General features: G+C 49.0%; 2 protein-coding genes and 2 pseudogenes across 2 annotated transcripts; all 4 read left to right on the forward strand.

Moving 5' to 3' along the window:
• The first annotated feature begins 22 nt into the window (after positions 1–22).
• LOC129645041 (carbonyl reductase [NADPH] 1) lies at positions 23–5,117 on the forward strand. Its single transcript, XM_055570399.1, has 3 exons — positions 23–321; positions 837–944; positions 4,496–5,117. The coding sequence occupies exons 1-3, from the start codon at positions 33–35 to the stop codon at positions 4,930–4,932; spliced, it is 834 nt and encodes a 277-aa protein (XP_055426374.1). The 5' UTR covers positions 23–32; the 3' UTR covers positions 4,933–5,117.
• A 926-nt stretch (positions 5,118–6,043) lies between these two features.
• On the forward strand, positions 6,044–10,265 carry LOC129644553 (carbonyl reductase [NADPH] 1-like; annotated as a pseudogene).
• Positions 10,266–10,315: 50 nt separating this feature from the next.
• On the forward strand, positions 10,316–15,408 carry LOC129645042 (carbonyl reductase [NADPH] 1). Its single transcript, XM_055570400.1, has 3 exons — positions 10,316–10,614; positions 11,130–11,237; positions 14,789–15,408. The coding sequence occupies exons 1-3, from the start codon at positions 10,326–10,328 to the stop codon at positions 15,223–15,225; spliced, it is 834 nt and encodes a 277-aa protein (XP_055426375.1). The 5' UTR covers positions 10,316–10,325; the 3' UTR covers positions 15,226–15,408.
• A 928-nt stretch (positions 15,409–16,336) lies between these two features.
• LOC129645043 (carbonyl reductase [NADPH] 1-like) lies at positions 16,337–23,527 on the forward strand (annotated as a pseudogene).
• The last annotated feature ends 146 nt before the right edge of the window (positions 23,528–23,673 follow it).

A 23,673-nucleotide genomic window follows, 5' to 3' on the forward strand; every position in this document is an offset into this window, starting at 1 on the left:
CTGAAGCCACCCCGACGCCCTGCACACCGGCCATGTCGTCCTCCACCCGCGTAGCGCTGGTCACCGGGGCCAACAAGGGCATCGGCTTCGCCATCGTGCGTGCCCTGTGCCGGCAGTTCCAGGGAGACGTGGTGCTCACGGCGCGGGACGAGGCGCGGGGTCGGGCGGCCGTGCAGCAGCTTCAGGCCGAGGGCCTGAGCCCCCTTTTCCACCAGCTGGACATCGACGACCGGCAGAGCATCCGCGCCCTGCGTGACTTCCTGCGCAAGGAGTACGGGGGCCTCGATGTGCTGGTCAACAACGCGGGCATCGCCTTCAAGAGTAAGAAGCGGCTGGGTGCTCCAGGAGAGGCGGTCACCCGCTCTGAGCATCTCGGTCCAGAATGGACCAAATCTGTCGGGGAATCGCTGTAGAGGGGCTTCTCCCGCCTGTGGGGTCCAGAATGACTCCCTAGAGAAGGAGAAGGGAAGGGGGAAGGGGGTGCGGCTAGAGGAATTGCGAGGAATTGGCTGCTCTCTAGCCGGAGAGAACTTAGTTTCTCTGGCTCAGAATCCTGGGCACCTTTTCCAGGTTGATGCACAGCCCCTTTCTGATACACAGAGGCCCCATGTCTGCACCCTTAGAACAGCGCCGTGCCAGTGGTGCGTTCTTACATAACTATGCTTCATTATCAAACTGGGAAATTCACACGGGTACAATACTGATTGTATTGTGCACAAAATTCAACCGATTTTTACCTTCACTAGTTGTACACAAAATTCATGAGCGATGCCTTCTTATGGAATGTTACCCCGCGAGAACTGTTTCTTGACTCCACTTTGCTTTTCTCTTGAAAGCTGCTGACACCACACCATTTCACATTCAAGCAGAGGTGACTCTGAAAACAAACTTCTTCGGCACCAGAGATGTGTGCACAGAGCTCCTGCCTCTAATAAAGCCCCAAGGTGAGTCTGATTGGAGCCCAGACTGCAGTGCTTCTGGCAAGATCTGGGCCCACCTGGCTCTGGCCTCATCTACAGGTCCCCTGCCGCTCCTGCTCAGCTTCCCTGGCCTCCACCGTGTCTCCACCCAGCCGGGTGTCCCGCACCCTGAGGTCCCTCCACACACTGCCCAGGTCCTTGGTGCTGTCTGTCCACCTGCTTTTTGCACATCTTGCTCTTTCTTCTCTTTCCCATCTTAGCTCAGAGGTTTCCTCCTCCAAGAGGCCCTTGAGCTGCTCTGTGCCCATCACAGGGGGAGTTCCCTCAGGAGCCCTTCCCAGACCTTCTTTCCCCTGTCCCCCTCTTACACAGGCTAGTGGAGCCCGCACCACCACCAGTTCACCCCTTCCCTCCAAAGACTCGTCCTTTCCGCAAAACATCTTGGTAACTAATCCCGTCATCCTAGCACCAGGAACCTGGAGGGCACCCTGCCCATACGTGGGAGGTAAGCCTGCCTGCTTATTGTCATGACCAGGTCCTAAATTCGTCCAGCTGAGTGTCTCCCCAGCCATCTGCCCCATGCTAGCTCTACAAACAGGCCCTCAGCTGTTGTCTCTAAACACTTGTAAACCCTCCTAAGGGACCCCTTGCCCTTCTTGAATCCTTTTCTTTCTCGGTAGGCTCACTGCCCCTCCCAAAAATCCTACAAGTGTGAATGAAGTTCAAGCCCTGAGTGTGGCTAATAGAGATCTCTAATCTGAGCACTGCCCTTCCGTGTGCTCGGTGTTCTGGACAAAACAAACTCATTCCTCTAGCTTAAACTACTGTAATGTTTACCCTGACGTAAGGGGCCAGGAGAGGAACCACCCCCCATTAAACACACAAAGTAAGACAAGCAGATACTTTAAGAAGGATTCAGAGAGTGCCTAGACATTGAGCACACGTGTTTACAGTTTACACTCAGCTTCTAACCTGTTTCCCTGTCCACGCCTTCTGGAAGGTGCTACCCCTTCAAAGACTTGGTTCACTAGGACCGCAGGAGTCAGCTCCTAAGTGTCCCCTGATTCTCCGAAGTGATGTCTTTGCTTTTTAACAGCCTGTCTGCGTTTGTCATAGCTTTCTTCCCAAGCAGCTCTCATCTGATTTCATGGCTGGCTTCACCATCCGCAGTGGTCTTAGAGCCCAGGAAGAGGAGCTCTGCCACTGCTTCCTCCTTTTGCCCTCCTATTTGCCGTGAGCTAATGGGACCAGATGCCACGATCTTCATTTTTTAAATACTGAGCGTTACGCCAGCTCTTTCACTCCCCTCCTTCACCCTCATCAAGAGGCTCTTTAGTTCCACTTCGCTTGCTACCATTAGAGACCATCTGCATATCTGAGGTTAATATTTCTCCCACAATCTTGATTTCCAGCTTGTTAACTCGTCCAGCCCGGCATTTCACATGATGTGCTCTGCATAAAAGTTAAACACGGTGACAATAGCCTTGTCATACTCCTTTCTCAACCAATCAGATGTTCCAGACAGGGTTCTAACTGTTGCTTCTTGACCCGCATACAGGGTTCTCAGGAGACAGGTAAGAAGGTCTGGTATTCCTGTCTCTTTAAGAGCTTTCCGCAGTTTGTTATGACCCACACAGTCCCAGGCTTTAGTGTAGCCAGTGAAGCAGAGGTGGATATTCTTCTGGAATTCCCTTGCTTTCTCTATGATTCAGCGAATGTTGCCAATTTGATCTCTGATTTGTCTTCCTTTTCTAAACCCAACTTGAACATCTGAAAATTCTCAATTCACATAATGCTAAAGTGTCACTTGGAGGATTTTGAGCTAATGGGAGATGAGCATAATTGTCCAGTGGTTTGAACATTCTTTAGTATTCCCCAACTTGGGAACTGTGATGAGGATTGACCTTTTCCAGTCCTGTGGCCACTGCTGGGTTTTCGAAGAGTGCTGACATGTTGGGTGCGGCACTTTAATAGCATCATATTCGGGATTTTAAATAGTTTTGCCAGAATCTCATCACCTCCACTAGCTTTATTGATCGCAGTGCTTGCTAGGGCCCACTTGACTTCACACTCCAGAATGTCTGGCTCTGAATGAGAGACTACACCATCGTGGTTATCCGGGTCCTTAAGATCTTTTTCATATAGTTCTGTATATTCTTTCCAACTCTTCTTGATTTCTTCAGCTTCTGTTAGTCTTTACCACTTCTGTCCTTTATTGTACCCATCTTTGGATGGAATCTTCCCCTGATATTTCTGATTTTCTTGAAGAGATCTCTAGTCTTACCCTTTCTGTTGTTTTCCTCTATTTCTTTGCATTGTTCACTGAAGAAGGCCTTCTTGTCTCTCCTTGCTATTCTCTGGAACTCTGCATTCACTTGGGTGAACCTTTCCCTTTCTCCCTTGCTTTTCGCTTCTCTTCTTTCCTCGGTTATTTGTAAAGCCTCCTCAGACAACCACTTTGCCTTCTTGCATTTCTTTTTCTTTAGGATGGTTTTGTTCACTGCCTCCAGTATAGTATTAGAGACTTCTCTCCATAGATCTTCAGGCACTCTGTTTACTAGGTCTAATTGCTTGAATCTATTCATTAGCTGCACTGTATAGTCATGGGGAACTGGATTTAAGTCGTGGCTGACCTGCCTAATGCTTATCCCCACTTTCTTTAGTGAAAGCCTGAATTTTGCTATGAAGAGCTGATGGTCTGAGCCCCAGTCAGCTCCAGGTCTTGTTTTTGCTAACTGTTACAAAGAATGTAATCGTTCTGATTTTGGTATTGACCAAAAATTTGGTGATGTCCATGTGTAGAGTTGTCTCTTGTGCTGATAAAAAAGGATATTTGCTATGACCAGTGATAGTCTCAGGGCATTCTCAAGATGCCCAGCCCAAGGTTAGAGCCTTGGTCCCACGAGTGAGGACTGGGTTGGAGAAGGAAGTCCTAATCTCCTAGGTACACTTACCAGGAACTGAACCTCTGCAGCAGGTAGCTGAGGAATAGGATGAGAAATGTGATGTCATCCGCATGGTGGGAAGATGCCACAGCCCCTTGGCAGGGAGGGAGTCCTGCGTCTCAGATGCACCATCCCAGAGTGAAGTTTCCATTGCTACGGTCAGAAAGGAGGAAAGGAAGGAGCAGTCATGGTTGAAATAGATTCTTTCTGTTCTCACCTGAGGTATTGGAGATAGTCTGGAAAAAAATGTTTCTTCATTTGCTGCACACACTCAGGACCATTTCCAGAGATTCTAAATAGTTCAGTTTTGAAAATACTTTTCACAAGTCATGCTGGGTAATAGGTTCACAGACTTCTTCCTCTGGTCATGACTTCTTTATTGAGTTTGAGTGAAATAGTTCATTCTGGTAATTTCTAAAATAATTAGATGTAGCTTAATTTTTAAAAACATTAGAAGTAACATGTTGTTACTTATAATAATAAAAAAGATAAAACTCATTGAGGAACCCCCTCCCAAAATACATTCCCTTCCTTCCCTAATGTCCTCTTTCAAGAGGTCAGTCCTGTCCCCAATTGGGTATCATCCTCTCGTGCTCGCCTTTCTATGTACTGATTTGTGCTCTATTTTAGGCAGAGTGGTGAATGTATCCAGCTTTGTCAGTGTCAACTCTCTAAAGAAATGCAGCCCTGAACTGCAGCAGAAGTTTCGAAGTGAGACCATCACGGAGGAGGAGCTGGTGGGGCTCATGAACAAGTTTGTGGAAGACACAAAGAACGGGGTGCACAGGAAGGAGGGCTGGCCCGATACCGCATATGGAGTGTCGAAAATCGGAGTCACAGTCCTGTCCAGAATCCACGCCAGGAAACTGAGTGAGCAGAGAGGAGGGGACAAGATCCTCCTGAATGCCTGCTGCCCAGGGTGGGTGAGAACCGACATGGCAGGACCCAAAGCCCCCAAAAGCCCAGAAGAAGGAGCAGAGACCCCCGTGTACTTGGCCCTTCTGCCCTCGGATGCCGAGGGGCCTCACGGAGAGTTCATTTCTGAGAAAAAAGTTCTGCAATGGTGAGCTCATTCACGGCTACACCATGGATCCATTTATATTGCTGTCCCAGATTCACCAAACAGACACTGACAAAATTATCGCTGTGCAGAAAAAAGAAAACAGAATCAAAATATCCAGATCAAGTTCTCACTGGGAGAGGGCTGCTAATCTTGTAAAGAGTTTTCTGACTTCTTCTGTGATCCCAGGGGAGGAAAAGTGGAATGGATGACAAATAATAAAAATAAATAATTCTTTATAAATGTCCCTTTGTGCAAACTCTTAAATGGTGAATCTGCTCCATTATTCATAATAGTTGAAGCTAGTTTGGTGGACATGAGGGTGTCGAGTATTAGTTCCACTTTTCTATTTAAAATTTTTCAGGACAAACATCTGGAACCAGAGAGTCCTGGTTCGGCCCCCTTCCTGGATGACCTTGAACCAAAATCCAACAGGATACTAGTCCCTAACACAGGGACACCTGCTCAGTGTTACGTGGCAGCCTGGGAAGGAGGGGAGACTGTGGAGAACCAATACGTGTATATGTGTGGCTGAGGCCCTGGGCTGTCCAGCTGAAACTGTGGTGAGAACTCAGAACGTTGTCAATCAGCTGTGAAAGTGCTAGTCGCCCAGTCCTGTCTAGGTCTTTGCGGTTCCATGCACAGCTCTCTGCACTTCCATGCACTGTGGCCCACTGGGCTCCTCTGTCCATGGGATTTCCCAGGCAAGAATACTAGAGTCAGCTGCCATTTATTTCTCCAGGGGCTCCTCCCAACCCAGGGATCAAACCTGGGTCTCCCCCCATTGCAGGCAGATTCTTTACTGTCCCAGCCACCAGGGAAGCCCTGTCGTCCAATATAAAATAAGAAGTTTAAAGAAAAAGAGGGCTGTGTCCTCTCTTTTGGCTCAGGGTACAGCATGAGGAAAGAGGTGGAGCCAGGAGTGGTGTTGGAACATTTGATCCCTCCTTAAGCGGGTAGATGGCAGGGCCTCCTCCTTCTCAAGCAATCACTGCACTGGATCCCAGGACACAGTTCTTTGCCTTCTGGAATGTGGCAGGTCTCCAAGTCCCACGCTGCGCCACCCCATCGGTCTCCAGCCTTGTCAGCTCTACTCCAAAGGGCCCTGCCCACAGGCCATGTCATCCTCCACCCGAGTGGCGCTGGTCACCGGGGCCAACAAGTGCCTTGGTTTTGCCATAGTGCGTGACCTGTGTCGGCGGTTCCCGGGGAAATTGGTGCTCATGGCACGGGACGAGGCGCGGGGTCGGGCAGCCGCACAGCAGCTGCAGACCAAGGGCCCGAGCCCCCTTTTCCACCAGCTGGACATCACTGACCTGCAGAGCATCCGGGCACTGCGAGACTTCCTGCGCAAGGAGTACGGGAGCCTCGACGCACTGGTCAACAACGAGGCCTTCGCCTTCCAGAGTAAGTGAATGGGAGCTGGGGGGTTACAGCCACTGTGGGGGGAGCCTGACCGGGCGGGGCGGGGCTGCTGCCTGAACCTCCGCTGTGGGATCTAGAACCCTCTCCCTAGGGAGGGAGCACAGGCCGGAGGTCACAGGGAGAGCAGGTCCTCCGCCATTACAAGCTTTTCCAGCAAGAAGGCCTTGAAATAGCTTTGACCAGGGTAAAGGACAGCGCCCAGATTTTCACAGTATTGATTTCACTGAACTTTGGATGAGTTGGGTGAATTTTTAACTTCTGAAACCAATTTAAAATTGCAGAGTGGTACACAGGAGGTCATATGGGCTTCTTTCACTCAGCCTCCCCTGATGATGCCATCTTATGTAAGTATAAAGCAGTATCAACCACAAAACACCCATTGGTGCAATACCGTTCACTAACACCAAACATTACTAGAGGAAAACAGAGTTCACGGAAAAAATACTGTATCAAGTAAGCATGTTTACCATATGGCTTGTGTTTATTAGCCCTATTCTTTTTCTATCCTAAAAGTTGGTGATCCCACACCAATTGAAATTCAGGCAGAAGCGACCATGTAAACAAACATCCTTGGTACCCAAGCTGTGTGCACAGAGCTCTGGCCTCTGATAAAATGCCGAGGTGAGTCCAATGGAGCCCAAACTGCAGGGTTTCTGGCAAGATCTGAGCCCACCTGCATCTGGTCTCATCTTTCTCAGCTGCACTGACTTCCACCTGGTGGTCACTCGGCAGGATGCCCTGTGGCCTCTGGTCCCTCTACACCCTGCCCGAGTCGTTGGTGCTCTCTGTCCATCTGCACTTTGCACATTTGGCTCTTTCTTCTCTTTCCCATCTTAGTTCAAAGGTCTCCTCCAAGAGGCCCTTCACGTGCTCCATGCCCATCACAGGGGGTGTCCTCTCAGGAGTCTTTCCCAGACCTTCTCTCTCCCGTGCCCCTCTCAGAGTGACCTGATTTGGGTTTGTGGTGCTCATACTACCACATTCATTCGACCCCTGAAGACTTTTCTGCTTCTGGCCACCAGAGTGTTTCTTCCTATGGCACTGACATGGTGTATTACCAATACAGGTTTCTAGATGCTAAACCAAGTATACATACTTCGGTCTTTAAGGTTCAGGAAGTCCCCAGACTATCCTGAAGTTCAATAATTCACTGTAAGGACCGAGAACTAGGCAAACAGCTATTATATTCAAAAGGACATGGTTTTAGAAAGGTGGACAGTTACTCAGTTCAGCAGTGGTTAAAGGTCTCATGGCCCAGGGTCTAAGAAGCCCAGTATGGAGCTGGGACTTGACGTCTCCCTGCAGACCCTGGGGGCACCACGTATTTCTCCCCCAAACAGCCTGTGTCAGACACAAGGGGTATTACCAAGCAGTGGGCTCGACCCAGCCTTGATGTCCAGGGTTCTTGGTGAGGGGTGGTCACGCAGGCATGGCCCACTGCCCTCATGGCGGGCCCTGCTCTCCAGCCCATCCAGGGGTCCAGCTAATACCAGCTAGGCCAAGGCCGCCACCATACTCACACACGAACATGGACTAGGTAACCTGACCCTCAAACAAGTAATTGAGGACAGTCTTCTCAGGCAAGGACGTTCAGGCTTCACTGTTACCTCCCAGATGTCCTGGAATAGGGCTGAAGCTTCCTCTGGCCAAGCTTAGCCCCTTACTTATAGAGAACACCCTCTGCACCTTCCTTAAGACTCCCTTACATCAAAAGGATCATCGAGCATCTAAGTTTAGCCTAGATTTTATTTAACAGATACAGAAAGAGTACAGAAATAACATCTCTCATCGGGGGCAGCCAGAGTGGGGTTGGAGTAGTTGAGAGCAACAGATATTCCAGCTTCTAAAGCCACTACTTCCATTTTCATGTGTTTCTACTGATACTAATTTGTTTTCAATTTTTATCGGAAGATGGTTGCTTTGCAGTATTGTGCTGGTTTCTGCCATACATCAACATGAGTCAGCCACAGGGATACCTACGTCCCCTCCCTCCTGAACCTCTCCCACCTCCCATCCCATCCACCCCTCTAGGTTGTTGCAGAGCACTGGGTTGATCTCCCTGAGTCACACAGCAGATTCCCCCTGGCTCCGTATCTTGCACGTGGCAATGTGTGTGTTTCCGGGATCCTCTCTCAGTGCCTCCCATCCTCTCCTTCCCCCACTGTGTGCACAAGTGAGTTCTCTACGTCTGCATCTCCACTGCTACCCTGCAAATAGGCTCATCAGTCCCATCTTTCTACTTTCCATACACCTGCCTTAATACACAATATTCATCTTTCCCTTTCTGACTTACTTCAGTCTCTACAGTAGGCTCTAGGTTCATCCACCTTGATGAACTTGAATGAATCAAGTTCATACTAACTTGATTCTCGCCTTGATCAACTGCTACTTGTACCTTCAGTTCAGTTCAGTCGCTCAGTCGTGTCTGACTCTTTGAGACCCCATGGACCACAGCTCGCCAGGCCTCCCTGTCCATCACCACCTCCCAGAGTTTACCCAAACCCATGTTCATTGAGTCGGAGATGCCAGCCAACCATCTCACCCTCTGTCGTCCCCTTCACCTCCTGCCCTCAATCTTTCCCAGTATCAGGGTCTTTCCAAATGAATCAGCTCTTCGCATCAGGTGGCCAAAGTATTGGAGTTTCAGCTTCGGCATCAGTCCTTCCAGTGAACACTCAGGACTGATCTCCTTTAGGATGGACTGGATGGATCTCCTTGCCGTACAAGGGACTCTCTAGAGTCTTCTCCAACACCACAGTTCAAAAGCATCAATTCTTCAGCGCTCAGATTTTTATTTAGCATAAAACTGTTTGTGCAGTCTATTTAGTATTGTTAAGAGAGAAAAAGAGGCCAAAAAAAAAAAATTATTTCAGTTTGAGACAAAGAACTCTTTGAATGGGAAATCACCAAACCAGAATTACTGAGCGTGGCCTGGCTGACAGGCACTCAGGAACAGACTATCGTGGAGAGAAGGCTGAAGCAAAGTAAGGAAACTGTGCACTGTCTTCAGCTTCTGGCCCAGGTGGCTCTTTGTGACTATCAGTCCTTAGGTTCCCATTTTGTCACCTTGAGGCATTTTCAGGCTTCCGTTTTGTTTTGCTTACAGAGGCCACCAAGGAATTAGAGCCAGCTCAGCCTAATGACCTCCGTGTTTCACTCATTTACATCATGGAAACTGGCTCATGGTTAGCTGTGCCGAGTTCTTCATCAACTAGTTCTTTTCCGTTAGTATTACACCCTGCAGAGACTTGACCTCCATCTCCCATCACACTTGGTCATCCCTATCAGTATCTTCCTACGGCTGCTTTACATGTGAGAGTTGACTATTACCAGCAAGGCCAGTGATAACCCCCATCACAGGACAGTAGGTAGCACATGTGACCTGAAGACTAAGACTCACGAGATGCTGGCACCTGGCTAGAGAAACACTCAGTGATTAACGATTGGTTCAATCCATCACCACGTCTTATAAAAAATATCCCACAGACATCCCAGGGCTTCTGCTTGACTCTCAGTTCAGTTCAGTTCAGTTCAGTCAGTCAATATGTCCGACTCTTTGCGACCCCATGGACTGCAGCACGTCGGGCCTCCCTGTCCATTGCCAACTCCCGGAGTTTATTCAAACTCATGCCCATTGAGTTGGTGATGCTTCCAACCATGAGGATGGGGCTGTTTAAACGTAGAGAACACGACCAATCAGAATGATGCTCTGCTTCCAGGCTGCAAATCGCCAGCAGCACTTTTCAGCAGGACTGTTCTGAAAACTCGGCAGGTAGCCCCGCTCTAAGTGCCCTGAACCGCCGGGGGTCAGAGGGAGCCCAGCCCCGAGGGGCGGAGCCTGCATCTGCGCCTGTGCCTCAGCCCTGGCGCCCCGGGGTGATTCCTGCGGGTCATCGCTCCGCGCACTGCATCTAGCTCAGAGGCCAAGAGCCGCGGTTCCCTTCTGAAGGCACCCCGACGCCCTGCACACCGGCCATGTCGTCCTCCACCCGCGTAGCGCTGGTCACCGGGGCCAACAAGGGCATCGGCTTCGCCATCGTGCGTGCCCTGTGCCGGCAGTTCCAGGGAGACGTGGTGCTCACGGCGCGGGACGAGGCGCGGGGTCGGGCGGCCGTGCAGCAGCTTCAGGCCGAGGGCCTGAGCCCCCTTTTCCACCAGCTGGACATCGACGACCGGCAGAGCATCCGCGCCCTGCGTGACTTCCTGCGCAAGGAGTACGGGGGCCTCGATGTGCTGGTCAACAACGCGGGCATCGCCTTCAAGAGTAAGAAGCGGCTGGGTGCTCCAGGAGAGGCGGTCACCCGCTCTGAGCATCTCGGTCCAGAATGGACCAAATCTGTCGGGGAATCGCTGTAGAGGGGCTTCTCCCGCCTGTGGGGTCCAGAATGACTCCCTAGAGAAGGAGAAGGGAAGGGGGAAGGGGGTGCGGCTAGAGGAATTGCGAGGAATTGGCTGCTCTCTAGCCGGAGAGAACTTAGTTTCTCTGGCTCAGAATCCTGGGCACCTTTTCCAGGTTGATGCACAGCCCCTTTCTGATACACAGAGGCCCCATGTCTGCACCCTTAGAACAGCGCCGTGCCAGTGGTGCGTTCTTACATAACTATGCTTCATTATCAAACTGGGAAATTCACACGGGTACAATACTGATTGTATTGTGCACAAAATTCAACCGATTTTTACCTTCACTAGTTGTACACAAAATTCATGAGCGATGCCTTCTTATGGAATGTTACCCCGCGAGAACTGTTTCTTGACTCCACTTTGCTTTTCTCTTGAAAGCTGCTGACACCACACCATTTCACATTCAAGCAGAGGTGACTCTGAAAACAAACTTCTTCGGCACCAGAGATGTGTGCACAGAGCTCCTGCCTCTAATAAAGCCCCAAGGTGAGTCTGATTGGAGCCCAGACTGCAGTGCTTCTGGCAAGATCTGGGCCCACCTGGCTCTGGCCTCATCTACAGGTCCCCTGCCGCTCCTGCTCAGCTTCCCTGGCCTCCACCGTGTCTCCACCCAGCCGGGTGTCCCGCACCCTGAGGTCCCTCCACACACTGCCCAGGTCCTTGGTGCTGTCTGTCCACCTGATTTTTGCACATCTTGCTCTTTCTTCTCTTTCCCATCTTAGCTCAGAGGTTTCCTCCTCCAAGAGGCCCTTGAGCTGCTCTGTGCCCATCACAGGGGGAGTTCCCTCAGGAGTCCTTCCCAGACCTTCTTTCCCCTGTCCCCCTCTTACACAGGCTAGTGGAGCCCGCACCACCACCAGTTCACCCCTTCCCTCCAAAGACTCGTCCTTTCCCCAAAACATCTTGGTAACTAATCCCGTCATCCTAGCACCAGGAACCTGGAGGGCACCCTGCCCATACGTGGGAGGTAAGCCTGCCTGCTTATTGTCATGACCAGGTCCTAAATTCGTCCAGCTGAGTGTCTCCCCAGCCATCTGCCCCATGCTAGCTCTACAAACAGGCCCTCAGCTGTTGTCTCTAAACACTTGTAAACCCTCCTAAGGGACCCCTTGCCCTTCTTGAATCCTTTTCTTTCTCGGTAGGCTCACTGCCCCTCCCAAAAATCCTACAAGTGTGAATGAAGTTCAAGCCCTGAGTGTGGCTAATAGAGATCTCTAATCTGAGCACTGCCCTTCCGTGTGCTCGGTGTTCTGGACAAAACAAACTCATTCCTCTAGCTTAAACTACTGTAATGTTTACCCTGACGTAAGGGGCCAGGAGAGGAACCACCCCCCATTAAACACACAAAGTAAGACAAGCAGATACTTTAAGAAGGATTCAGAGAGTGCCTAGACATTGAGCACACGTGTTTACAGTTTACACTCAGCTTCTAACCTGTTTCCCTGTCCACGCCTTCTGGAAGGTGCTACCCCTTCAAAGACTTGGTTCACTAGGACCGCAGGAGTCAGCTCCTAAGTGTCCCCTGATTCTCCGAAGTGATGTCTTTGCTTTTTAACAGCCTGTCTGCGTTTGTCATAGCTTTCTTCCCAAGCAGCTCTCATCTGATTTCATGGCTGGCTTCACCATCCGCAGTGGTCTTAGAGCCCAGGAAGAGGAGCTCTGCCACTGCTTCCTCCTTTTGCCCTCCTATTTGCCGTGAGCTAATGGGACCAGATGCCACGATCTTCATTTTTTAAATACTGAGCGTTACGCCAGCTCTTTCACTCCCCTCCTTCACCCTCATCAAGAGGCTCTTTAGTTCCACTTCGCTTGCTACCATTAGAGACCATCTGCATATCTGAGGTTAATATTTCTCCCACAATCTTGATTTCCAGCTTGTTAACTCGTCCAGCCCGGCATTTCACATGATGTGCTCTGCATAAAAGTTAAACACGGTGACAATAGCCTTGTCATACTCCTTTCTCAACCAATCAGATGTTCCAGACAGGGTTCTAACTGTTGCTTCTTGACCCGCATACAGGGTTCTCAGGAGACAGGTAAGAAGGTCTGGTATTCCTGTCTCTTTAAGAGCTTTCCGCAGTTTGTTATGACCCACACAGTCCCAGGCTTTAGTGTAGCCAGTGAAGCAGAGGTGGATATTCTTCTGGAATTCCCTTGCTTTCTCTATGATTCAGCGAATGTTGCCAATTTGATCTCTGATTTGTCTTCCTTTTCTAAACCCAACTTGAACATCTGAAAATTCTCAATTCACATAATGCTAAAGTGTCACTTGGAGGATTTTGAGCTAATGGGAGATGAGCATAATTGTCCAGTGGTTTGAACATTCTTTAGTATTCCCCAACTTGGGAACTGTGATGAGGATTGACCTTTTCCAGTCCTGTGGCCACTGCTGGGTTTTCGAAGAGTGCTGACATGTTGGGTGCGGCACTTTAATAGCATCATATTCGGGATTTTAAATAGTTTTGCCAGAATCTCATCACCTCCACTAGCTTTATTGATCGCAGTGCTTGCTAGGGCCCACTTGACTTCACACTCCAGAATGTCTGGCTCTGAATGAGAGACTACACCATCGTGGTTATCCGGGTCCTTAAGATCTTTTTCATATAGTTCTGTATATTCTTTCCAACTCTTCTTGATTTCTTCAGCTTCTGTTAGTCTTTACCACTTCTGTCCTTTATTGTACCCATCTTTGGATGGAATCTTCCCCTGATATTTCTGATTTTCTTGAAGAGATCTCTAGTCTTACCCTTTCTGTTGTTTTCCTCTATTTCTTTGCATTGTTCACTGAAGAAGGCCTTCTTGTCTCTCCTTGCTATTCTCTGGAACTCTGCATTCACTTGGGTGAACCTTTCCCTTTCTCCCTTGCTTTTCGCTTCTCTTCTTTCCTCGGTTATTTGTAAAGCCTCCTCAGACAACCACTTTGCCTTCTTGCATTTCTTTTTCTTTAGGATGGTTTTGTTCACTGCCTCCAGTATAGTATTAGAGACTTCTCTCCATAGATCTTCAGGCACTCTGTTTACTAGGTCTAATTGCTTGAATCTATTCATTAGCTGCACTGTATAGTCATGGGGAACTGGATTTAAGTCGTGGCTGACCTGCCTAATGCTTATCCCCACTTTCTTTAGTGAAAGCCTGAATTTTGCTATGAAGAGCTGATGGTCTGAGCCCCAGTCAGCTCCAGGTCTTGTTTTTGCTAACTGTTACAAAGAATGTAATCGTTCTGATTTTGGTATTGACCAAAAATTTGGTGATGTCCATGTGTAGAGTTGTCTCTTGTGCTGATAAAAAAGGATATTTGCTATGACCAGTGATAGTCTCAGGGCATTCTCAAGATGCCCAGCCCAAGGTTAGAGCCTTGGTCCCACGAGTGAGGACTGGGTTGGAGAAGGAAGTCCTAATCTCCTAGGTACACTTACCAGGAACTGAACCTCTGCAGCAGGTAGCTGAGGAATAGGATGAGAAATGTGATGTCATCCGCATGGTGGGAAGATGCCACAGCCCCTTGGCAGGGAGGGAGTCCTGCGTCTCAGATGCACCATCCCAGAGTGAAGTTTCCATTGCTACGGTCAGAAAGGAGGAAAGGAAGGAGCAGTCATGGTTGAAATAGATTCTTTCTGTTCTCACCTGAGGTATTGGAGATAGTCTGGAAAAAAATGTTTCTTCATTTGCTGCACACACTCAGGACCATTTCCAGAGATTCTAAATAGTTCAGTTTTGAAAATACTTTTCACAAGTCATGCTGGGTAATAGGTTCACAGACTTCTTCCTCTGGTCATGACTTCTTTATTGAGTTTGAGTGAAATAGTTCATTCTGGTAATTTCTAAAATAATTAGATGTAGCTTAATTTTTAAAAACATTAGAAGTAACATGTTGTTACTTATAATAATAAAAAAGATAAAACTCATTGAGGAACCCCCTCCCAAAATACATTCCCTTCCTTCCCTAATGTCCTCTTTCAAGAGGTCAGTCCTGTCCCCAATTGGGTATCATCCTCTCGTGCTCGCCTTTCTATGTACTGATTTGTGCTCTATTTTAGGCAGAGTGGTGAATGTATCCAGCTTTGTCAGTGTCAACTCTCTAAAGAAATGCAGCCCTGAACTGCAGCAGAAGTTTCGAAGTGAGACCATCACGGAGGAGGAGCTGGTGGGGCTCATGAACAAGTTTGTGGAAGACACAAAGAACGGGGTGCACAGGAAGGAGGGCTGGCCCGATACCGCATATGGAGTGTCGAAAATCGGAGTCACAGTCCTGTCCAGAATCCACGCCAGGAAACTGAGTGAGCAGAGAGGAGGGGACAAGATCCTCCTGAATGCCTGCTGCCCAGGGTGGGTGAGAACCGACATGGCAGGACCCAAAGCCCCCAAAAGCCCAGAAGAAGGAGCAGAGACCCCCGTGTACTTGGCCCTTCTGCCCTCGGATGCCGAGGGGCCTCACGGAGAGTTCATTTCTGAGAAAAAAGTTCTGCAATGGTGAGCTCATTCACGGCTACACCATGGATCCATTTATATTGCTGTCCCAGATTCACCAAACAGACACTGACAAAATTATCGCTGTGCAGAAAAAAGAAAACAGAATCAAAATATCCAGATCAAGTTCTCACTGGGAGAGGGCTGCTAATCTTGTAAAGAGTTTTCTGACTTCTTCTGTGATCCCAGGGGAGGAAAAGTGGAATGGATGACAAATAATAAAAATAAATAATTCTTTATAAATGTCCCTTTGTGCAAACTCTTAAATGGTGAATCTGCTCCATTATTCATAATAGTTGAAGCTAGTTTGGTGGACATGAGGGTGTCGAGTATTAGTTCCACTTTTCTATTTAAAATTTTTCAGGACAAACATCTGGAACCAGAGAGTCCTGGTTCGGCCCCCTTCCTGGATGACCTTGAACCAAAATCCAACAGGATACTAGTCCCTAACACAGGGACACCTGCTCAGTGTTACGTGGCAGCCTGGGAAGGAGGGGAGACTGTGGAGAACCAATACGTGTATATGTGTGGCTGAGGCCCTGGGCTGTCCAGCTGAAACTGTGGTGAGAACTCAGAACGTTGTCAATCAGCTGTGAAAGTGCTAGTCGCCCAGTCCTGTCTAGGTCTTTGCGGTTCCATGCACAGCTCTCTGCACTTCCATGCACTGTGGCCCACTGGGCTCCTCTGTCCATGGGATTTCCCAGGCAAGAATACTAGAGTCAGCTGCCATTTATTTCTCCAGGGGCTCCTCCCAACCCAGGGATCAAACCTGGGTCTCCCCCCATTGCAGGCAGATTCTTTACTGTCCCAGCCACCAGGGAAGCCCTGTCGTCCAATATAAAATAAGAAGTTTAAAGAAAAAGAGGGCTGTGTCCTCTCTTTTGGCTCAGGGTACAGCATGAGGAAAGAGGTGGAGCCAGGAGTGGTGTTGGAACATTTGATCCCTCCTTAAGCGGGTAGATGGCAGGGCCTCCTCCTTCTCAAGCAATCACTGCACTGGATCCCAGGACACAGTTCTTTGCCTTCTGGAATGTGGCAGGTCTCCAAGTCCCACGCTGCGCCACCCCATCGGTCTCCAGCCTTGTCAGCTCTACTCCAAAGGGCCCTGCCCACAGGCCATGTCATCCTCCACCCGAGTGGCGCTGGTCACCGGGGCCAACAAGTGCCTTGGTTTTGCCATAGTGCGTGACCTGTGTCGGCGGTTCCCGGGGAAATTGGTGCTCATGGCACGGGACGAGGCGCGGGGTCGGGCAGCCGCACAGCAGCTGCAGACCAAGGGCCCGAGCCCCCTTTTCCACCAGCTGGACATCACTGACCTGCAGAGCATCCGGGCACTGCGAGACTTCCTGCGCAAGGAGTACGGGAGCCTCGACGCACTGGTCAACAACGAGGCCTTCGCCTTCCAGAGTAAGTGAATGGGAGCTGGGGGGTTACAGCCACTGTGGGGGGAGCCTGACCGGGCGGGGCGGGGCTGCTGCCTGAACCTCCGCTGTGGGATCTAGAACCCTCTCCCTAGGGAGGGAGCACAGGCCGGAGGTCACAGGGAGAGCAGGTCCTCCGCCATTACAAGCTTTTCCAGCAAGAAGGCCTTGAAATAGCTTTGACCAGGGTAAAGGACAGCGCCCAGATTTTCACAGTATTGATTTCACTGAACTTTGGATGAGTTGGGTGAATTTTTAACTTCTGAAACCAATTTAAAATTGCAGAGTGGTACACAGGAGGTCATATGGGCTTCTTTCACTCAGCCTCCCCTGATGATGCCATCTTATGTAAGTATAAAGCAGTATCAACCACAAAACACCCATTGGTGCAATACCGTTCACTAACACCAAACATTACTAGAGGAAAACAGAGTTCACGGAAAAAATACTGTATCAAGTAAGCATGTTTACCATATGGCTTGTGTTTATTAGCCCTATTCTTTTTCTATCCTAAAAGTTGGTGATCCCACACCAATTGAAATTCAGGCAGAAGCGACCATGTAAACAAACATCCTTGGTACCCAAGCTGTGTGCACAGAGCTCTGGCCTCTGATAAAATGCCGAGGTGAGTCCAATGGAGCCCAAACTGCAGGGTTTCTGGCAAGATCCGAGCCCACCTGCATCTGGTCTCATCTTTCTCAGCTGCACTGACTTCCACCTGGTGGTCACTCGGCAGGATGCCCTGTGGCCTCTGGTCCCTCTACACCCTGCCCGAGTCGTTGGTGCTCTCTGTCCATCTGCACTTTGCACATTTGGCTCTTTCTTCTCTTTCCCATCTTAGTTCAAAGGTCTCCTCCAAGAGGCCCTTCACGTGCTCCATGCCCATCACAGGGGGTGTCCTCTCAGGAGTCTCTTCCAGACCTTCTCTCTCCCGTGCCCCTCTCAGAGTGACCTGATTTGGGTTTGTGGTGCTCATACTACCACATTCATTCGACCCCTGAAGACTTTTCTGCTTCTGGCCACCAGAGTGTTTCTTCCTATGGCACTGACATGGTGTATTACCAATACAGGTTTCTAGATGCTAAACCAAGTATACATACTTCGGTCTTTAAGGTTCAGGAAGTCCCCAGACTATCCTGAAGTTCAATAATTCACTGTAAGGACCGAGAACTAGGCAAACAGCTATTATATTCAAAAGGACATGGTTTTAGAAAGGTGGACAGTTACTCAGTTCAGCAGTGGTTAAAGGTCTCATGGCCCAGGGTCTAAGAAGCCCAGTATGGAGCTGGGACTTGACGTCTCCCTGCAGACCCTGGGGGCACCACGTATTTCTCCCCCAAACAGCCTGTGTCAGACACAAGGGGTATTACCAAGCAGTGGGCTCGACCCAGCCTTGATGTCCAGGGTTCTTGGTGAGGGGTGGTCACGCAGGCATGGCCCACTGCCCTCATGGCGGGCCCTGCTCTCCAGCCCATCCAGGGGTCCAGCTAATACCAGCTAGGCCAAGGCCGCCACCATACTCACACACGAACATGGACTAGGTAACCTGACCCTCAAACAAGTAATTGAGGACAGTCTTCTCAGGCAAGGATGTTCAGGCTTCACTGTTACCTCCCAGATGTCCTGGAATAGGGCTGAAGCTTCCTCTGGCCAAGCTTAGCCCCTTACTTATAGAGAACACCCTCTGCACCTTCCTTAAGACTCCCTTACATCAAAAGGATCATCGAGCATCTAAGTTTAGCCTAGATTTTATTTAACAGATACAGAAAGAGTACAGAAATAACATCTCTCATCGGGGGCAGCCAGAGTGGGGTTGGAGTAGTTGAGAGCAACAGATATTCCAGCTTCTAAAGCCACTACTTCCATTTTCATGTGTTTCTACTGATACTAATTTGTTTTCAATTTTTATTGGAAGATGGTTGCTTTGCAGTATTGTGCTGGTTTCTGCCATACATCAACATGAGTCAGCCACAGGGATACCTACGTCCCCTCCCTCCTGAACCTCTCCCACCTCCCATCCCATCCACCCCTCTAGGTTGTTGCAGAGCACTGGGTTGATCTCCCTGAGTCACACAGCAGATTCCCCCTGGCTCCGTATCTTGCATGTGGCAATGTGTGTGTTTCCGGGATCCTCTCTCAGTGCCTCCCATCCTCTCCTTCCCCCACTGTGTGCACAAGTGAGTTCTCTACGTCTGCATCTCCACTGCTACCCTGCAAATAGGCTCATCAGTCCCATCTTTCTACTTTCCATACACCTGCCTTAATACACAATATTCATCTTTCCCTTTCTGACTTACTTCAGTCTCTACAGTAGGCTCTAGGTTCATCCACCTTGATGAACTTGAATGAATCAAGTTCATACTAACTTGATTCTCGCCTTGATCAACTGCTACTTGTACCTTCAGTTCAGTTCAGTCGCTCAGTCGTGTCTGACTCTTTGAGACCCCATGGACCACAGCTCGCCAGGCCTCCCTGTCCATCACCACCTCCCAGAGTTTACCCAAACCCATGTTCATTGAGTCGGAGATGCCAGCCAACCATTTCACCCTCTGTCGTCCCCTTCACCTCCTGCCCTCAATCTTTCCCAGTATCAGGGTCTTTCCAAATGAATCAGCTCTTCGCATCAGGTGGCCAAAGTATTGGAGTTTCAGCTTCGGCATCAGTCCTTCCAGTGAACACTCAGGACTGATCTCCTTTAGGATGGACTGGATGGATCTCCTTGCCGTACAAGGGACTCTCTAGAGTCTTCTCCAACACCACAGTTCAAAAGCATCAATTCTTCAGTGCTCAGATTTTTATTTAGCATAAAACTGTTTGTGCAGTCTATTTAGTATTGTTAAGAGAGAAAAAGAGGCCAAAAAAAAAAAATTATTTCAGTTTGAGACAAAGAACTCTTTGAATGGGAAATCACCAAACCAGAATTACTGAGCGTGGCCCGGCCGACAGGCACTCAGGAACAGACTATCGTGGAGAGAAGGCTGAAGCAAAGTAAGGAAACTGTGCACTGTCTTCAGCTTCTGGCCCAGGTGGCTCTTTGTGACTATCAGTCCTTAGGTTCCCATTTTGTCACCTTGAGGCATTTTCAGGCTTCCGTTTTGTTTTGCTTACAGAGGCCACCAAGGAATTAGAGCCAGCTCAGCCTAATGACCTCCGTGTTTCACTCATTTACATCATGGAAACTGGCTCATGGTTAGCTGTGCCGAGTTCTTCATCAACTAGTTCTTTTCCGTTAGTATTACACCCTGCAGAGACTTGACCTCCATCTCCCATCACACTTGGTCATCCCTATCAGTATCTTCCTACGGCTGCTTTACATGTGAGAGTTGACTATTACCAGCAAGGCCAGTGATAACCCCCATCACAGGACAGTAGGTAGCACATGTGACCTGAAGACTAAGACTCACGAGATGCTGGCACCTGGCTAGAGAAACACTCAGTGATTAACGATTGGTTCAATCATTCCCACGTCTGTGGGATAAAAATATCCCACATACATCCCAGGGCTTCTGCTTGACTTTCAGGTCAATCCACTTGCTCAGTTGTGTCCAACTCTTTGTGACCCCATGGATTTCAGCACGCCAGGCCTCCCTGTCCATCACCAACTCCCAGAGTTTACTCAAACTCATGTCCATTGAGTCAGTGAAGCCATCCAATCATCTCATCCTCTGTTATCCCCTTCTCCTCCCGCCTTCAGTCCTTCCCAGCATCAGGGGCTTTTCCAGTGAGTCAGTTCTCTGCATCAGGTGGCCAAAGTATTGGAGTTGCAGCTTCAGCATCAGTCCTTCCAATGAATATTCAGGACTGATTTCCTTTGGATGGACTGGTTGGATCTCCTTGCAGTCCAAGGGACTCTCAAGCGTCTTCTCAAACACCACAGTTTAAAAGCATCAATTCTTTGGCATTCAGCTTTCTTTATACTCCACCTCTTACATCCATGCTTGACTCTGGCAGGTCCTAAAGCAGGAGTGACCTTGACTGCAGGGAGCTTCACTCTGTCAGGCATCTGGGATAAGTGAGCTAAAAGGGGCTATCACCTCCTGCTCTCAGCGTAATATTGATTTCTCTTATTGCATAACCCATTTAAACATCCTCTGTTCCATTCCCCCTACTCCCCATATGTCATCGACTTTTACCCATACTTTCTCATCCTTCAGAGGGATGTTAAGTTCCGTCACTGCTGATGCTGACTGCCCTCAGCAATACTCACCTAACAAGTGCCTCCCCTTAGTCCACCCCCTTCACACAAGTCGGGTTGCACAGACCCAGACTGGTGGACTGTTTAAGCTGCTGACTACACAATAACAGCTACAGTTGCTCTTCCTCCAAATTGGCCAGATAGGTGAAGACACAGTCCATTTCATCGGGACTTTCGGAATTCTGACCAAAAAAAAGTTTATAGTTAACTTTCTTGCTTACCAGTTATCCCCTGACTTCCAGATCATAAATTGCAGATGGGTCCCAGAACTATAGTATAGCCAGAAAAACGAAGGTTGAAATGAAGTAGGGAAAAGATTGTAGAGTCACCCTGGCATCCTCCACACCCCTTCTTCCCCAGAGGAAAGAGGAATCTATCCGGGGGCTTCTTCCAAGGCTCCCATCATGCTGGTTGTGGGCATAAGCTCACAAATTTCTGTAAGCCAATGTTTGAGACAACCAGAGTTTCATTTCCTGTCCCAGTTCTGTATCAAACCTCTACTCTGAGCATGAAAGTGTGTTCCCTGGCCTGAGGAATATACCTCATCAGTCCAAATCATGCAGTGTCTTCTGCTCCATTATACAACTTTGGCACAAGGATCTACTGCTGGGTACACGGAGCTGTGCCCACAGACAGCATCCCACCTCATCAGGACATTTTCTACCTTCCCAGGGCTACTACCTGCAACTCACCTGCTCTGTGCCAATCCTTTGGCTCAAAGAATATGACTCATACCAGGCAAAGACTTCTTCTCTCATGCTGTCAGATACAGCAGGAATGGGAGAGGCATGGATGAACAAGGATCCCATCTCTCCATTCCTGCAGCACCCCCATTTGCACTCATCTCATGGGGCCAGGCTCCAGTTCGATTCCTGGGTTGGGAAGAGCCACTGGAGAAGGGATAGGCTACCCACTCCAGTATTCTTGGGCTTCCCTTGTGACTCAGCTGGTAAAGATCTGCCTGCAATGCAGGAGACCTGGGTAGGATCCCTAGGCTGGAAAGATCCCCTGGAGAAGGGGAAGGCTACCCACTCCAGTATTCTGGCCTGGAGAATTCCATGAACTGTATAGTCCATGGGGTTGCAAAGAGTCAGACACAACTGAGCGGCTTTCACTTTCATGGGGCCAGGTAGGACTTCAAATAAGCACACCTGAAAAACACTCAGTGGTTCCAATTGCCTTCCAATTTTGGAAATGGTTCTTCTGATGAGCCTTAAGTAGTTGTACTTTAATTCCTCCTAACTTCCCATTTGACTCCCAGAGTATTATGCTCATGTGACCGTCCCTTAAATAGTCTAGTGTCTGCTGCCTGCCTCTGTCATCATACAGCCAGGACTTGATTCACCACTCCTGAGCTGATATAAACCCGAACCCAAAGAAACAAGCATCAGTTCAGCCCTGTGAACTGAGTTAATTTCACTGTCCTTCAACCTGATGCTCTCTGGTCAACTTGGAACTGCCATCCACAAACCCATCAGCCCTTTGCTGGTCAACAGAGGCCTGGCATAGAGCCCTGCCCAAGTGACCTAAGGTCCTCAGCTGGTTCCAGAGGAGGCCTTTGAGAAAAAGATGCTGTCTGCTCCTGAGTGCAGCAAGGTGTCCTCCAACCTATGGAGCTCTTTCCTCGATATACCATTTTCATTTTCTTATGGAAATCTGGGGACTGCCCTCCCCATTATACCATGTCTTTCTCTTTAGTTACCCTAGGATCATGGTTAGGGCAGGTTACAAGACTGTCTAATGCCCTTCACTCATAGTGAAGTGAAGTGAAAGTCACTCAGCTGTGTCCGACTCTTTGCAACCCCATGGACTATACAGTCCATGGAATTCTCCAGACCAGAATACTGGAGTGGGTGGCCGTTCCCTTCTCCAGGGGATCTTCCCAACCCAGGGATCAAATCCAGGTCTCCCACATTGCAGGTGGATGCTTCACTCACAAATGCAGTCTAAATTCATCTTGTAGGAAACTGGTACCTGGCTCTCCAGTGGTAATCGAGTCCAACATCTCAGCAAATTGGGTGTTCATTATTCTCATACATACCTTCCCAAGTAATGGTTTGTGTTGCATTTTAGGCAGAGTGGTGAACGTGTCTAGCGGATGGGCCTTCAAAGCTCTTGAAAGCTGCAGCCCTGAACTGCAGCAGAAATTGAGAAGTGAGACCATCACAGAGGAGGAGCTGCTGGGGCTCATGAACAAGTTTGTGGAAGACACAAAGAACAGGGTGCACAGGAAGGAGGGCTGGCCAGATAATAATATATATGGAGTGGCGAAAATCGGCATCACGGCCCTGTCCAGAATCCAAGCCAGGAAACTGAGTGAGCAGAGACGAGGAGACAAGATCCTCCTGAATGCCGGCTGCCCAGGGTGGGTGAGAACCGACATGGGGGGATCCAAAGCCCCCAAAGCCTAGAAGAAGGAATAGAGACCCCGTATACTTGGCCCTTCTGCCCTCGGATGCCGAGGGGCCTCATGGACAGTTTGTCCATGAGAAAAAAGTTGCAAAATGGCAATGCATGCCTGAGTTCTACCCATAGGCCCCACTTGGTTACCTGTCCTGATTAGACTAAGAAAATACAGTGTTCAAAATATCTCCCCATGAAAAAAACCAAACATGCCTACCTCTATGTAAATTTCAAAGCCACTTTGAAATGGCTACTATTCTGTGAGATCTTTTGTGATTTCTTATGTGATCCCAGGGAATAAAAGAAGAATGGATGACAAATAATGAATAAACATCAATAGATGAATACATGGTTCTTTATAAATGTCTGTTTGTTCCAACTGATTATATGCAGAACCAGCTCAGAAGTCTAATAGACCAAAATGTAGGTCAAGGAA

This window comes from Bubalus kerabau, chromosome 2 (genome assembly GCF_029407905.1).
Source record: "Bubalus kerabau isolate K-KA32 ecotype Philippines breed swamp buffalo chromosome 2, PCC_UOA_SB_1v2, whole genome shotgun sequence".
Classification (NCBI taxonomy): Eukaryota; Metazoa; Chordata; class Mammalia; order Artiodactyla; family Bovidae; genus Bubalus; species Bubalus kerabau.